The sequence below is a fragment of the Poecilia mexicana genome, unplaced genomic scaffold (genome assembly GCF_051168715.1).
Source record: "Poecilia mexicana isolate PSO_F unplaced genomic scaffold, ASM5116871v1 scaffold_18, whole genome shotgun sequence".
NCBI classification, from domain to species: domain Eukaryota; kingdom Metazoa; phylum Chordata; class Actinopteri; order Cyprinodontiformes; family Poeciliidae; genus Poecilia; species Poecilia mexicana.
The window spans coordinates 2,911,266-2,925,445 of NW_028263387.1; the positions used below are offsets into that span (position 1 = coordinate 2,911,266).

The 14,180-nt window shown below is 40.1% G+C and overlaps 2 protein-coding genes and 1 non-coding gene across 3 annotated transcripts; 1 reads left to right on the plus strand and 2 right to left on the minus strand.

The window, feature by feature from the left end:
• The first annotated feature begins 30 nt into the window (after positions 1 to 30).
• med11 (mediator complex subunit 11) lies at positions 31 to 2,799 on the plus strand. Its single transcript, XM_014998152.2, has 3 exons — positions 31 to 164; positions 1,831 to 1,961; positions 2,386 to 2,799. Exons 1-3 carry the CDS (start codon positions 95 to 97, stop codon positions 2,536 to 2,538), a joined length of 354 nt encoding a protein of 117 aa, XP_014853638.2. The 5' UTR covers positions 31 to 94; the 3' UTR covers positions 2,539 to 2,799.
• A 2,891-nt stretch (positions 2,800 to 5,690) lies between these two features.
• LOC106924444 (eukaryotic initiation factor 4A-I) lies at positions 5,691 to 12,458 on the minus strand. Its single transcript, XM_014998148.2, has 11 exons — positions 12,347 to 12,458; positions 11,123 to 11,165; positions 10,747 to 10,879; positions 10,295 to 10,434; positions 9,739 to 9,907; positions 8,540 to 8,649; positions 7,949 to 8,092; positions 6,798 to 6,935; positions 6,632 to 6,721; positions 6,236 to 6,315; positions 5,691 to 6,119 (listed from the first exon to the last, which is right to left on the minus strand). The coding sequence occupies exons 1-11, from the start codon at positions 12,367 to 12,369 to the stop codon at positions 5,975 to 5,977; spliced, it is 1,215 nt and encodes a 404-aa protein (XP_014853634.1). The 5' UTR covers positions 12,370 to 12,458; the 3' UTR covers positions 5,691 to 5,974.
• LOC148153863 (small nucleolar RNA SNORD10) lies at positions 9,316 to 9,455 on the minus strand. The gene has a single exon (XR_015766318.1). It is a non-coding gene; the product is annotated as a small nucleolar RNA SNORD10 (small nucleolar RNA).
• Positions 12,459 to 14,180: the final 1,722 nt, after the last annotated feature.

A 14,180-nucleotide genomic window follows, 5' to 3' on the forward strand; every position in this document is an offset into this window, starting at 1 on the left:
CAGAAAGACTAAAGTGGATGTTTGTTGGCGTATAGAAGGCTGCTGTTTTCTTCGTTGTATTAAGTTTGGTTCATCGAGCGCCTTCCTAACCCGGATGGCGAACGAGCGGCTCCGAATCCTGGAGGATGTGGAGAAGGATATCGCGGTGGTCCTACAGTGTGCTGGTGAGGAAACTGTGCTTTCGCTGCTTTTGGAGTTTCTTGTTTTCCTCATCGAGAAAAGTGGAAATAAATACGTCACTGTTGTGTAAATATACAATATACTATCAATTAAAAACAAGAAATGTTGTTATCACTAGTCATTGAAGATGCTCAGTTAAATCTTTGGAAATAAATCATAGATGCGACAACAACCTAATTAATTTTTCTTCAAGTTCAACACCTGGTTGTTCGAGTTTTGTGTAAATTACAGAAAACCTTCATTAAATTATAGTTATGTATTTGAATGACTAAATAACTGGTGGTGAAAAAATGAAGAATGACTCTCGATGTTTAAAATAGTGAAACATCTCAGTCAGTCAGTCATACCGCTGCTCAGAGCTGGAGTTCTTTGGGGCTGGGGTCTAAGTGAAAACAGCGGCCAGATAAGCTTCCTGGAATGGTTTAATACCACCATAAACCTTTAGATGGATTGTGATTAGGACCGCTTTCTTCTTGGGATTTGATGATAAGCTTTTCTTGAAGAAAGGTTGTAACATTTGCTCATTTGCTCAGCCACCACAAACAGGCTGCCGCTGCTGTTTGTGGTGAAATGGCTTTAAGAATCCTGCCTAGGACAGTTAAAATGTTTAAAGCATCTAAAATGCCATTACCCATCTGTCCGTTTCCTGTAATGACGGCCATCTGCCCTGACAGACCAACACACCATGAGGACTTGACCCACCGGAACCTTGCTTCCTTCTGTATCAGTATCAGCCGATATCGATGCGATACATAAAACTGGGCCGATATGATGAAGGGACATTTATTCCCATTTGTTTCTGGAGGGTCAGGGTGGATGTTGGTCACGTGATAGTGATGCAGCAGGATAGCGGGCTGTTTAAGCAGAGAGGCAGGGTGAAGTCAGCGTTGTGCTCCTTTTTTTCCAAAATGTTGAAAAGGTGGTGAAATGTTTTTAATATCTGCAAATATCAGCCATAAAAGCAATATGAATATCAGATATTGACATCAGCCCAAATTTCCATATCTGCACATGCCTAATTTTCTCTCATTATATTATATGCACAGAAAGTCTCAGAGCTTTGGCCCAGAGCCTAAAGAAGAGAAGTTGGTAGACAGCAGCATCATAATAATGTAAAATCAACTTAATATTATAAGACATAATGAAGTTTGTTTCTGTACAGGTGGATAAATAATTCCATGTTATTTTAATAATCTGATGATCTTGGTAAGGGCAGGTTTGTATTGTTGTGTGTTAGGGAATCAGTTCATTTGGTCGAGCTAATATTTACTGTACATTAGCACTGATTGTTCTGACTTTTTACTGCTTGTTCCAGCAAACAAAACGCCTTTCAAAATATTGTAAAAATTAAGGAATTGTTAGTAATTACTTTTGATGAAATTATATATTTGTTCAAATTACTTGTTTTTAAGACTTAATATAAAACGTTTGGTATTTGGGCTGACTTTGGACCCGACTTGGAATTGTCCTGCCTTCACGAAACTTGAGACCAACTTGTGACTACCTTGTCACTTGGAATAGTTACTAATGCTGCTCATTAATGTTGGTATTGTGATGCTCCTTTCATAAAGTAGCAGTAAATTTGGGTGTGGTCTGCTCACTGTCACCTTGGATTGATTTCTTCCATCTGATCTTTTCCTTTGATGGCAGGAAACATTGTTCTGGAACTCTCCAAAGACAAACACAACGCCAGCTTCCTGGACAGGCAACTGGTCCAGTTCCAGACGTCAATCAGTCGAGTGGAGAATGAACTGGGTGCCCAGATCCGCTACCTCACACAGGTCAGAAGAAGAAAACTTGTTGCCTTTGGTCCATATACTGCTCAGTCTTACCCGGGGTGTCAGTGTCTCCTGGCCCTGGTCATATTCTTATGTTTGATGAAAATTTATTTGAATGTTTCTGTCTATATATATATGCGACAGACTGGCAACCTGTCCAGGGTGTACCCCGCCTCTCACTTTACTTTTTTGTAAAGTCTGTTTAGACAACATTTGTTGTGAATGTACACTATATAAATAAACTGAATTGATTGTTTTGGCCAATCACTGATGTCCCAAAATTAATTAAATCTGGCCAAATTTATTAGTGCACTCCTTATGATAATACCTCCAGAGTTCTGAAACGAATTTCCAGCTCTGGTTTAAAAACAATCGTGTCATTATTGTAAGCAGCCCAGCCATGTTAACGTTGTTTTCCTCCCACCAGGTTGCTACTGGTCAGCCACACGAGGGCTCCACTTACTCAACCAGGAAGGACTGTCAGATGTCACTGAACAGAGCTGAGTATGCAAAGGTCAAGCTGGGAGAACTGGGTCGGACATGTGAAGCCATGCTGGAGCAGCAGCAGCAGCAGATATGACAGAACAGAGGCCACATGTCTGCCAGGTGTTACCGTGGTCACCGGGTTCACAGCAGCAGCTCCCTGTGTTGGGTGGGACTGTATGTCAGTGGTGTTCCACAGACGGTGCTTAAAACTGTTGGAGTGATACAAACCAAGACGCTGGACTAAAGGCAGGTTTTTGATTGATTAAATAGTGGTATTTTTTTAAAAAAACATAAAACTTTCATTTTGTAATTGTAATTTTATGTTATGCAACATTGAATAAACTTGTAAATTTCAGTACATCTCCTACATCCAAGTCTAAGTTCCAACAATTCCTTTCTTGTGGGAGGGATTGCAACATCAGCTGCTGGCTGAGAACTTCCTGTGTTCAAGTGGTTCTGACCTCAGTAAAACTGAAATATGATCTTGGTGAACTGTGGTCTGGTTAGCTTTTTATGTTTCTTGTTACAAGAAAATGTAATTTGAGGAAGGGGATGGGGGGAATCATTAAACCTTAATCAGCACTGAATAATTGACTGACAGTGTAATTAAGTGTTACATTTTTACAAACAAGTTGCAGTTTGAAGTTGGAATCATAAATAGGTCTGGCTTCAAAATCCAATATGGCTCACATATGATGAAAATTGTTTGCAAATACAAAATGCAGAGAAATTCATTATTTTACTTAAAGCATGGTCACCAGACATCAAGGAGCATAATAAGAACAGTAAAACCTGCCTCTGATGTTTCCAAATGCAGGTTCTGACCTCAAAAGTGCAGCAAACAGAATTCAGCAGTCCTTTGAACAGTGTTAGTCATGTGCTTCCTCTCATGTTTGAATTATCTTGCCAAATATTAAGAATAAAATATCTTCTGAGTACCTTTGTTACTTGTATAACAGCTTAGATGGAGGAGCTGAAGGATGATTTGTCTCTTGAGTTTCTTTTGGATGGTTCAGTTTTCTTCTGTTCTGTTTTACATGTTGCTTCCCTTTTCTCCAGTGAGACATTTTAACACTTTACAGTGACAATGCCAAATTCATATGTTAAGTAGTTCTACGACAACTGTAGAATGAGCTAATTGCCACACAGGAGATGTCATTAGCTCTCTTGCCTGGCAACAAGAAGATTGCTGATTTGAATCCCAGCCACATTATCTACTTGATAATGTGGATTAATTGGTGGATATAGTTATGAACTTAATATTAAAATCAGGTCAAATGAACAGTTATTTCTGTTCCAACACAGTAGACGTCAGAATCGGCTGCAGTATTCTGTGGGTGTGGCTCAAATCGTATGTGATAAATTTTAATTAGTAACAATTCCTCCAGTCTTTTGCAGCCCATCTGTGGTTTACCTCAAAGCTTCGATGCTCCACTTATTTTTATGCTACCACTTGATCAGGTTGTTTGCTAATATTTCTTTTAATTTATATGCAGATAATACTCAAATTTATTTAGCTATTGATCCATAGCTGTCTGCTGTAGACATATTAGGTTCACGTCTCACTTATATTAAATGTCTGGATGTCTGATAACTTTTCATTGTTAAACATTCATTGTTTAACAGAGATGGTATTATTCAGATGTTCAACTCTTCAATAGGGCTGAAATTATTGATCTGTATTAACTGTGATGAAATAATTATTGAAATTATCAGCTAATTTAGTAATTATCTGTAATATACACTCAAAAAAGTCCATTTGCCAAAACAGTTGAGGCTTAATCACCTTTTACTATTAAATGTTTTTAATATTACAGTTAATACAATAAACATCAATCAGGCCCACACAGTATTGATGTTCAGCTGACAAGTTTAAATTTTCATTTAGCTGCAGATGCATCATTTGCTACAAATGATTAAGCCTCCAGTAAATAAATGTTCCATTTTAGGCAATAAAGTTTTACTTAAAAAATATTATATATATTTGCAACCATGAGATTCTTATGAGCCCAAAACATTTTATTAAAACCATCTTATCAGATTAGGAGTTTTACCAAAATAATATCAATGTCTTATTTATGCTCTAACCCTCATTCACATTTTTGTCTCGATTTCTTCAATAATCCATGTGCTGGTAACATCTCCAGTTTCTACAGAATCCATAGATCACTCCAGTTCCCTGTGGGGTCAGTTGAATTAAAGATTGCGTTTAGCACTGAGTGGACTTGCACCAGCTTATATCAAGTTATTCTTTACACCCTGAGATCATCTGACTACTTTCTGTGAACTGAGCAGGATGAGAGTCAGGGTTATGGAAATACAGCCATTGAACATTAGACAAACCTTTTTGCTATGAATTTTAGTCATTTGATTTTACAACGTAAAGCACATTGTAAACGTTTTGGAAGGTGCCATAAAAATGTGTAGATGGGAGAAAGGCCTTGAAATGCCCATAGCCTGTTAATGTCAGAACCCCCATTACTAAAACGATTCGGACCAATGAGGAGAGCAGAAACGGCTTTATATAAGCCAGATGGTTCCAAATCTTCCATCATTTAGCCAACATAACTACATGTTCCAAGAGAAGATTTGGATTAAAATGTTTAGGCTTTTCAATGCAGAAACCAGTTTATGTTAAAAAGGAGAAACCTTTATTTTTTGTTTTTTAAAGACCATTAAAATAAATACTTTACAGAATCCAATGTAGAAAACTCGATACACTGTCTCAAAAAGGTTAACACCCCATAATGTAATTTGAAGCAATGAGAGGAGTAGATGGGGGGTAATAAAGAAAAACATGGCCAGCACTTTAATGAAGCTTATTGAAAATGTTGGTGACACAGATGGCCTTTTCTCCAATTATATGTAGTTTGGTCCTTTCATGCCACTTTCCACCACCTCCCCCCATAAAGAAAACAAAACAAAACAAGCTATGAGAATGATAAAGGCATTAAAGTAAATCCACCAGGTCGTCAGCATTCCTCTACTCTAAACCCTTTGACTGGAGCTTCTCTGAACATGGCCGTCTGTTGCTCGTCCTGAATGCCGAGTCATTACACTGAAGGCAGAAGAAATACTGCCCTGGTGAAGAGCTGCTCCATCCTTCCACCTGAGCGGCACTGAGCCGCTCAGACAAGCAGCAGTGGAGTAGCAAGAGGATCCACAACACGTCAGCGATGAAGAGTCACTGCCATCATGCTTCTGATCGCTCGACCTCAAAGTAACAGATTTCAGAGGAAACGCCAATGAACCAAAGATCGCTTTTATCAATGTATTACAGATGAAGGCAGTTCTGATCTGAAGGAGAGTTCAGCTGATGCATGAAGGTCTATGACAACTATGGTGAACAGATGAAACAGTTCAGTAAGCTATCCTTCCAAATAGGCAAATAATAAAAAAAAAAAACACTTTCAAATATTTGGATTACAGATCAGTGAAATTCATTGAAGTTTAAAATTTCGATCACATAGCAAAAACAGGACTTCACTTCTAAAATAAGCAGGTTGGGGTGGATGTTGGGCATGGTGAAGCTAGATGAGGTCAGCCACATTCATGGGCATCTCTTCCACGGTGGTGTTGTAGAATGTTTCAATATCCCTCAGGGTTCGTTTGTCATCCTCAGTCACCATGTTGATGGCTACTCCTTTCCTGCCAAAGCGACCGCCACGACCAATCCTGACCCAAGACCAAACAGGCTAAGCTTTAGTAAATCAAAGTACACTCATACAAATCTATCAGTGTTTTCCATTAACAGTTTCCAATGAGGCTGACTCGACTGAGCTGTTAATCACCTGTGAATGTAGTTTTCTCTGTTGGTTGGCAGGTCATAGTTGATAACCAGGGACACCTGCTGAACATCAATCCCTCTGGCCTGAAGGAGAAACAGCAAGTATGAAATGCACAAAAGAGCCAACAGTCTTGTACAATCTGAATTCAGAGGTTCTACTTTGATTTCCATTAGAAATCAAAGTAGGACTGTAACCCGCCATTTAGTTGTGAATCAAAGACTTGAACTAAGCTACAGTGGAGGGCAGGAGAGTTTCTATACCAAGGAACTTTCAGTCCTTCACCAACACTGCAGCTGGAAGGAGAGGGAACCTTGGACCACTGACAGGACTGAAACTAGAAGCTGGATCTCTAAAAACTACTGAACCAGCACAATAAAATCAGACTGAAGCCAAACATACCAGCAGGTCAGTGGTGATCAGAACTCTACTGGAACCAGAGCGAAACTCCCTCATGATCAAGTCTCTCTCCTTCTGGTCCATGTCGCCGTGCTGGAGGAAGAGTTGGAAGCAGAAGTTAAGGATGCAGCCGAGTCGGGCACACACAGACAGACAGTTGCAGGCCTACCAGAGCAGAGACGGTGAAGTCTCTGGCATGCATCTTCTCAGTCAGCCAGTCTACTTTCCTCCTGGTGTTGATGAAGATGACGGCTTGTGTGATCGTCAGGGTTTCATACAAGTCGCACAGTGTGTCCAGCTTCCACTCCTGCAGACAAAGTCAAACAGGACCTGTTAATTACCAGACGATTTCATCGGTCTCATGCATCAGAGTGTCATCAGGACTTCTATTCTGGTTTTGTTCCATGCTCTTGAGCAGCAGCAAGATTTGTGCTTTACCACTGTGTCTAAAATCCAATAAAGCTCCAAAATTCAGAGTTGGCGTTGCACCAAAATGCTCTTAGATCAGCAGTGGCCACCGTCTCTGGGCAGTGAGCTGCTACAGCCTCACTGCCCAAAGGACCCAGCTTTGATCCACAGACTGGATGTGGAATCACATGGGTCAGCAACAGAACAGAGCCAGAGGTGCAAACTAAAGCCATCCAGCCAACAGACAAATTTGCACTTACCCATGATGGACACAAAAGCTAACTAGCAAGCATGTTAGCAACTAGTTACCAGTAGCCTCAACTACTAATGAATTAAAATGAGCTTTATCATTTCCATTTTGAATATTTTTTTGAAGAGCAGTTTTGTTTACACAGACATTTTGCTCATTATTTATGGTTGTTTTATTTTAGATATTTGAAATATCTTCCAGTTCCAGTGTTAAGTGTTCTTCACAGAATAAAATCCACTTGGTCTCTGAGAAGGCATTATTATGCTATTATAAATATGTTACTTGAAAATGGTCTCCAAAAAACATTTATCACAATGATTTCCAGAACAGTTTATCGTCAAACACATTTCATCATGGCAGGCCTAACGCCATGGAGACGTCATCGGGCGACTCAAACTTTTGCCCAACAGAAAAGTTTCATACAATCACCTACCTAGAATATACAAGATTAAATAATTTTGCTATTTCAATATCTGTGATTAACATAATTAAAACAACTTTAATTTTTGTTTTCTTAAGTGATACAGTTGACGGCGTTAATTTTACATCCATATAGTTAAAATGGACTTTAAAGGTGTAAACAGCCTGAATCATCCACATAGTTTTGAATGATTGATAAAATATTAGGCCACGTCAGGCTGCATGAAGTACAGAAATGTCACCTCTTTCTCCACATTGATGTAGAACTGGCGAATGCCCTCCAGGGTCAGCTCCTCCTTCTTCACCAGGATCCGGATGGGTTCCCGCATGAATTTCTTTGTGACGTCCAAAACATCAGCTGGCATTGTGGCTGACAGGAGGACAACCTGCGCGCGCGCACACACACACACACACACACACACACACACACACACACACACACACACACACACACACACACAGTTTTCAGTCAGTTACGCACCTCACAAGATGAACAACAAGTCAATCACATGACCAATTTAAATTTGCTTAATACTTTGCATTTGGACAATTTGTTAGAGATGATCCCTTTTAAAATTATTGAGAAGTCACCATTTTACAAAACAAATATCTGACACCCATCACCAAGTAGCTGATCCTAACTTGCACTTTTGCCAGCTCCACCCCCACCCCTCCCATCTAAGCTGAATGATTAATATTCTAAATGGTGCAGCTGACTGTTAGCCTGTTAATGGCACATATCCAAACACCATCAGCCTCTGATGTCACAGGAAGGCGGAGCCACCACTCTGCTCCTTTGTTCAGAAAGCTCTTTTGTTAGTAGATGCTTTTACCTGGATGTTGCTGGACAATTTCTGGAAGATCTCATAGATTTGGTCCTTGAATCCTCGACTCAGCATCTCGTCAGCCTCATCAAGCACAAACATCTTGATGTTTTTGGACGCTGCAAAAATGTTCCAGAAACATGTTGAGAAGTTATCAGCAGGGTGTGGCAAACGCCACCAGAACATGAACATGTCAACCCGAGCAATTTCACAGTTACAGTAATTCACAGTATGGCATCAACAGGTCCTCCCCCTTTGGTTCCTAAATACCTGGATTTACAGTTAAGCCCAGAATTATTCATACCCCTATATGCATAGTAAGCTTTGTTTTTACCAACATGTTTCTTCTGACTGGAATATTAACGCTTTGGAGCGGCCCAGCCAGAGTCCCAAACTGAATCCGATAGAGAATCTGTGGAAGGAGCTACAGATTAGGGTGATGTAAGGATTACCTTCCAATCTAAAAGACAAGGAGCTCAAACAAATCAGAATACCAGGGGGAACAGGAAGAGCCGGTCAGCAAATACAAGAGAGGTACAAACACTGTGCTACCAAGTAATTAACCATTCATTGAGAATGGTGGAAATAATTAATTGGAAATGGTGAATTATTCCCAAACTTTTATCCTGCAGAAAATCTGAATGTTAAATGAAATCTACCAGGGGATGAAAAATGTCAGGCTTAACTGTGGTTCTTAGGGCATTGTCATTGTGCAGTAAACTTATTTCCCAAGTGTTGCACAAGCAAAAACAAAGAAATTAATCAGACACTGTAAGAAAACAGCTGTAATCAGAACCATGAAAGTCTGATCATGTCTCTGGGTCCCTGATGGAGAGACAACTCGGGTCAGCAGAACGCCAACCAGAGAATCCCAACACCAGCAGCTCACAGAGTCAGTTGACACGCATGGATTTCATCATCGTACAGCACTTCCTTCACACTGGGGTAAGCTACAACACAAACCACTGAAGATGCTGACTCAGTAAAACTGTTGCAATGTTCCTCTGAAGCCTGGCCAAGCCTAAAATCCCACCTAAGACTACTGGCAGACCTTGCCACTACGAGGTACGAAGAAACAGCTTAAGCATTTATGCTGCAACAAGTAATCAGTCAAATTCACACCATATTCAAAGAACCCAAATTATATTTACTTATAGAGCAAAAATCAAATGGGAGAAAATTTGTGCAGTTTGGATTGAATAACTTACAGAGATTTTTACGAGTCAGCATGTCAAAGACTCGGCCAGGGGTTCCCACCACGATGTGGGGGGCTTCAGCCTGCAGCTTCTGGACCTCACTGCGGATGTTGGTGCCTCCAATGCAGGCGTAGCAACTGGCTCCCATGTAGTCGCCCAGGGCTAGCACCACTTTCTGAATCTAAGCAGGTCAGGGAAAAAAAAACAAAAAAACAACAAAAACCTTTACTTTTTCTGCATCAGAGCATCAAGGTCCAGCAGGCACCGTGATGGACGGGTTCTGAATAATGGAAACAAATTCTCATCTTGGAACAGGATACCAAGCCTGTCCAGATTCTGGACCAGTCCGGTTCCACCACCAAGACAGAGAACACTGCTCAAAGTCAGCTGTTAAATTCAACTTTCGGCTCCTTGCTAATGATGACCACGAGTCTGCAAGTGTTGGTATGAAATAGGGCAAAACTTATTATGTGGTTTATTTGATTAGTCATATTATTACTGTATTTGAAGTGTTGTCCTTAACTTTATACCTGAAGCATCTTTACAAAGAAAATAAATCATGTCCTACCTGCTGCGCCAGCTCCCTGGTAGGAGCCAGAACCAGAGCCTGGGTGGCTTTCATCTCCACATCAATCTGCTGGAGAATGGAAATGGCAAAGGTGGCAGTCTTCCCAGTGCCAGACTGGGCCTGAGCAATCACATCATAACCTGAAAGCAGAGTGGAAACAGATCAGCTCTGAGCTGCAGGAATTACTGCTGCCAGCTCAAGGTTTTACACCCTCTGATGAATTCTGAACTTATGTACGTTTACGTCAACAAGACAAATTTTAATCACATCATCCATATAAAAATTAATGTTCTAATATTGCCAGTAATTGGCATTTGATGCATTTAGAATTGCTGCTTCAGCAGCACTGATGTAGTCAATAAATGGGTGCAAAGGAGGGAAAAAAATTACCTTTACAAGTAAATTAAACCGTTACCACTGGGCAGTCTGAACTTATAATCCAAGATACTCACCCTTGATACAAGGGATAATAGCCCTTTGCTGAATAGCGGATGGCTTCTCAAAACCATAGGCATAAATTCCCCTGAGCAGAGCTTCGCGCAAGTTCATCTCATCGAAACTGTCCACGATCTGGTTCCAGTTGCTCTGGAGGAGCAAGAGACGACAACCAAACATTTTAAACCTCTGAGTATTGTGACTTTAAAATGTCAACATGTTTCATCTCAAATTATACAAACTGCCTGCTCAGGCTTTTCAGTCATACACCAATAAACAATGAAATTTAAACTACTAGAAGGACAAACAAGACAAAAAGCAAGGGGTGTTGTAAACACTCCTTACTGTAAAGCCGACAGTAAAGCCTGACTCAGGTAGAAGGGGGAGACTTACCTCGATGATGCCATCTGGCTCCATGCCCTCTGGGCCATTATCCCTGAAAAACAACCATTAAAAGACATCACTGCACTGATTTCCAGATAGCTTTCTTATATCACACAACAGCAAAAAATTAAGCAGGTCACTATATGACTGACAGAAATAATAAAAATTTGGTACATTTTAGCTGAAATACGAATTTATGACCCACGGTGACTCCCAAAAGGCCGCGTTAAAAAGAACTACACCCCAGTCTTACAAGCACAGGCCGAGTGAGTCCGCCATTTTTACTGCCTGCTCAATTCAAGATGGTCGTTTTCCTGTCGGCCCGAGCAAAGAAGACTAGGCGCGTCGACTGAACTGGGGTTAAAGAGCAAAGTGTTCCAAGATGTCAGACTACGGAACTCCATGAGTAAATGCGGATGATAAACAATGGACTAATTCTGAGCCGAGAGAACAAAAAGAAACGTCGTGAGAAGAAGGGCAGGCTCGGCTCACACTAAACGGGCCTGCTAAAAAAAATTAGCTCGCACTTTGATAGTTTTGGCCTGATTGACAAAACAAAAATACACCGCAGGTCAGCGAAATCCTTTAATAGCAGTTCAAACATTTCACACCAACATGAAAATACCGCTACAGTAGCGAAGTGGGGAGAAATGGGATGTAAATCTTATTAGATACCATGAGGCCGGTGCTACCGGTATTGTTCACTGCCGGCTACCAACACCATGTGCACCCAGTGTACCAGAACACGAGTCCGAACCGCCAGCTGGTCACGGCATAAGGGACATTTTGTGATGAACGGAGAGGCTTGTGGCATCAGTAGACCCTATGCTGCTTTAAAAGTCGGTTTTAACGGAAAATAAAGTCTCTGACCGAGCAATTCACAGAACGGACTCACGTGCCGCTCATGGCGCCGGCAGCCATTTAATTAAACCATCCTAAGAAATAATCACAGATCTTTTGGAGGCCTCCAAAACAATACAGAGCACTTATAGCTAACAAAGAAACGGTCAACTCGAAACTCAATCCACCAAATTTCCTCTCGGTGTGCGTAAATTATCTATTGAATTGGGGACAGTGAGGCGAGACTCGGGCCTAAGCGGCTAATCGGTATACGCTACTTAAGTAAGCGTCCAAAAACGTTCCATTGTAGCAAGCAGCTCAAAAAACCGATTTAAACACAAATAAACCTCGAAATAAGATGTTCCGATAAGACTTGTTCACAATTTTACTAACCTGTTATCATAGTCAGCCGACATATTTCCAAAGAAAGAAAAAACGGCAGAAATGTCTTATATACGTTGAACGTACAATGCCGCGTTCTCATTGGAGGATTTCGCCGTCATTCTACTATAAGTCCGACTTCGAAGGGTTCCGATTGGCTAGTTTTGCAAGTGGAACAAAAAAAAAAGGAGGAACAGGGTGGGGCTTGATGATTCACAAGGCAGCGGGGAGGTATTTAGATTTTTTTAAAGAAACAGTTCTCCTCAGTAGCCACCTCCTGAGTTGCCATGGACAGTTGTTCTGAAGGTTGGGGATTTCAGTTTGCTGTCATCTAACTTTTCCACTCAAACGAAATTCATGGAGTAAAGACATAACGATTCCTGTTTTAAAGTTCAGTCATTAGATCATCGTTATTTAGAGAAAACTGTAGTTTTCAGAGGTGGTTTTAAAGACCTACAAACTAGACGTGATGCTGTTTTTATTCCGGGTATGGTATAATACTTAAGAAAAGGATAATAGACAAAATACCAGTTTATATATTAGAATTTTTACAAATAGTGTTGATTAAAATGTTTATGAATAATTGAATTCAGATACTTTATCAGCATTCATTGGGTCAGAAAATTCAAGGCATCAATTTATTTACAGTATACAGAGTATTAAATTGTGTTTTAATTACAGCACACGTTGAACTAGAAGGGAATTTCTTAAATCACTGATGTACATGTAGGACTTAGCATAAACAATTTAATAAAGTAAATTAAATTTACATGACATGACAAGAGTATTATAACTTCTATCATACAGGAATACATTTAAAAAAATAGACATGTACAGCTCTCAAAGAAAAATAGTGACAGTAAGCATTGTAATTTCAGGACTGCACAGTGCTGCAGTTGGTAGACCTGTTGCCTTGCAAAAAGAAGGTTCTCAGTTTGAGTCCTGGCCTGTGGTCTTTCTGCATGGAGTTTCCCTGTTAATGCTCCGGGTGCTCCAGCTTCCTCCCACAGTCCAAAAACAGGTTGAAAACACAGGTGAAACAAAAACAATGGTAGGACTTCTTATATGATCGCAGGAAGCCAAGTCATACCGACTGAGAATATTGATGAGTTCTTCACTAGCGATTCAGTTCTTTTGAACAACTCTTTGCTGTGAACAGTAGGCCTCAAGTCTCAGTGAAAACTGTTCTTTGTTTTTTAGGACTTTGCTTGCTTATAATGCTCTGCTCGCACATCAACAGCTATTATTTTTATTTAATGGAAAAACAATTCAATTAATTAAATATATAGATGAATACAATTGAAAGTAATGGGTGAATCGTTTTTATATTTAATGGTGCAGAAGAGGACTTTTGTTTCTGCCAAAGAAACTCAAGTCTATTTTTCTTTTTCTGTGGTGTAGAAACACTACAAATATACCTAGATGTTATGAACACTTGGTAGTATTCATTCCCGTGTGTTTGACATTGACATTTGGCATTGTAAAGCTTAGAATCCACACTTTCAGAATCTCTAAATAACTCAAAATGTCCTGAGTTCATGGCTTGGTCGTGGTTAGTCATATTTACAAAACAGTGGTATTCAGACCACCACCTTTCATCCATTCTCCTTAGGATGAAAGGTGTGTTAAGAGACTAATATTTTCATTTCACATTGTACATATTAAGATATGTCATTTTCAAGTTAGGTGGTGAGTGAGTGTTTGCTACATGGGTTAAGTGATCCTCAGCCTGAGAAAGTTTGAGAAACACTGCACTAGGTCCTTGTATAATATCTTTCCAATCATCGTGTACCTTAATTTGCTATTTCTATCAATATCAGGTCAGTTAATACAATATTTGAAATGT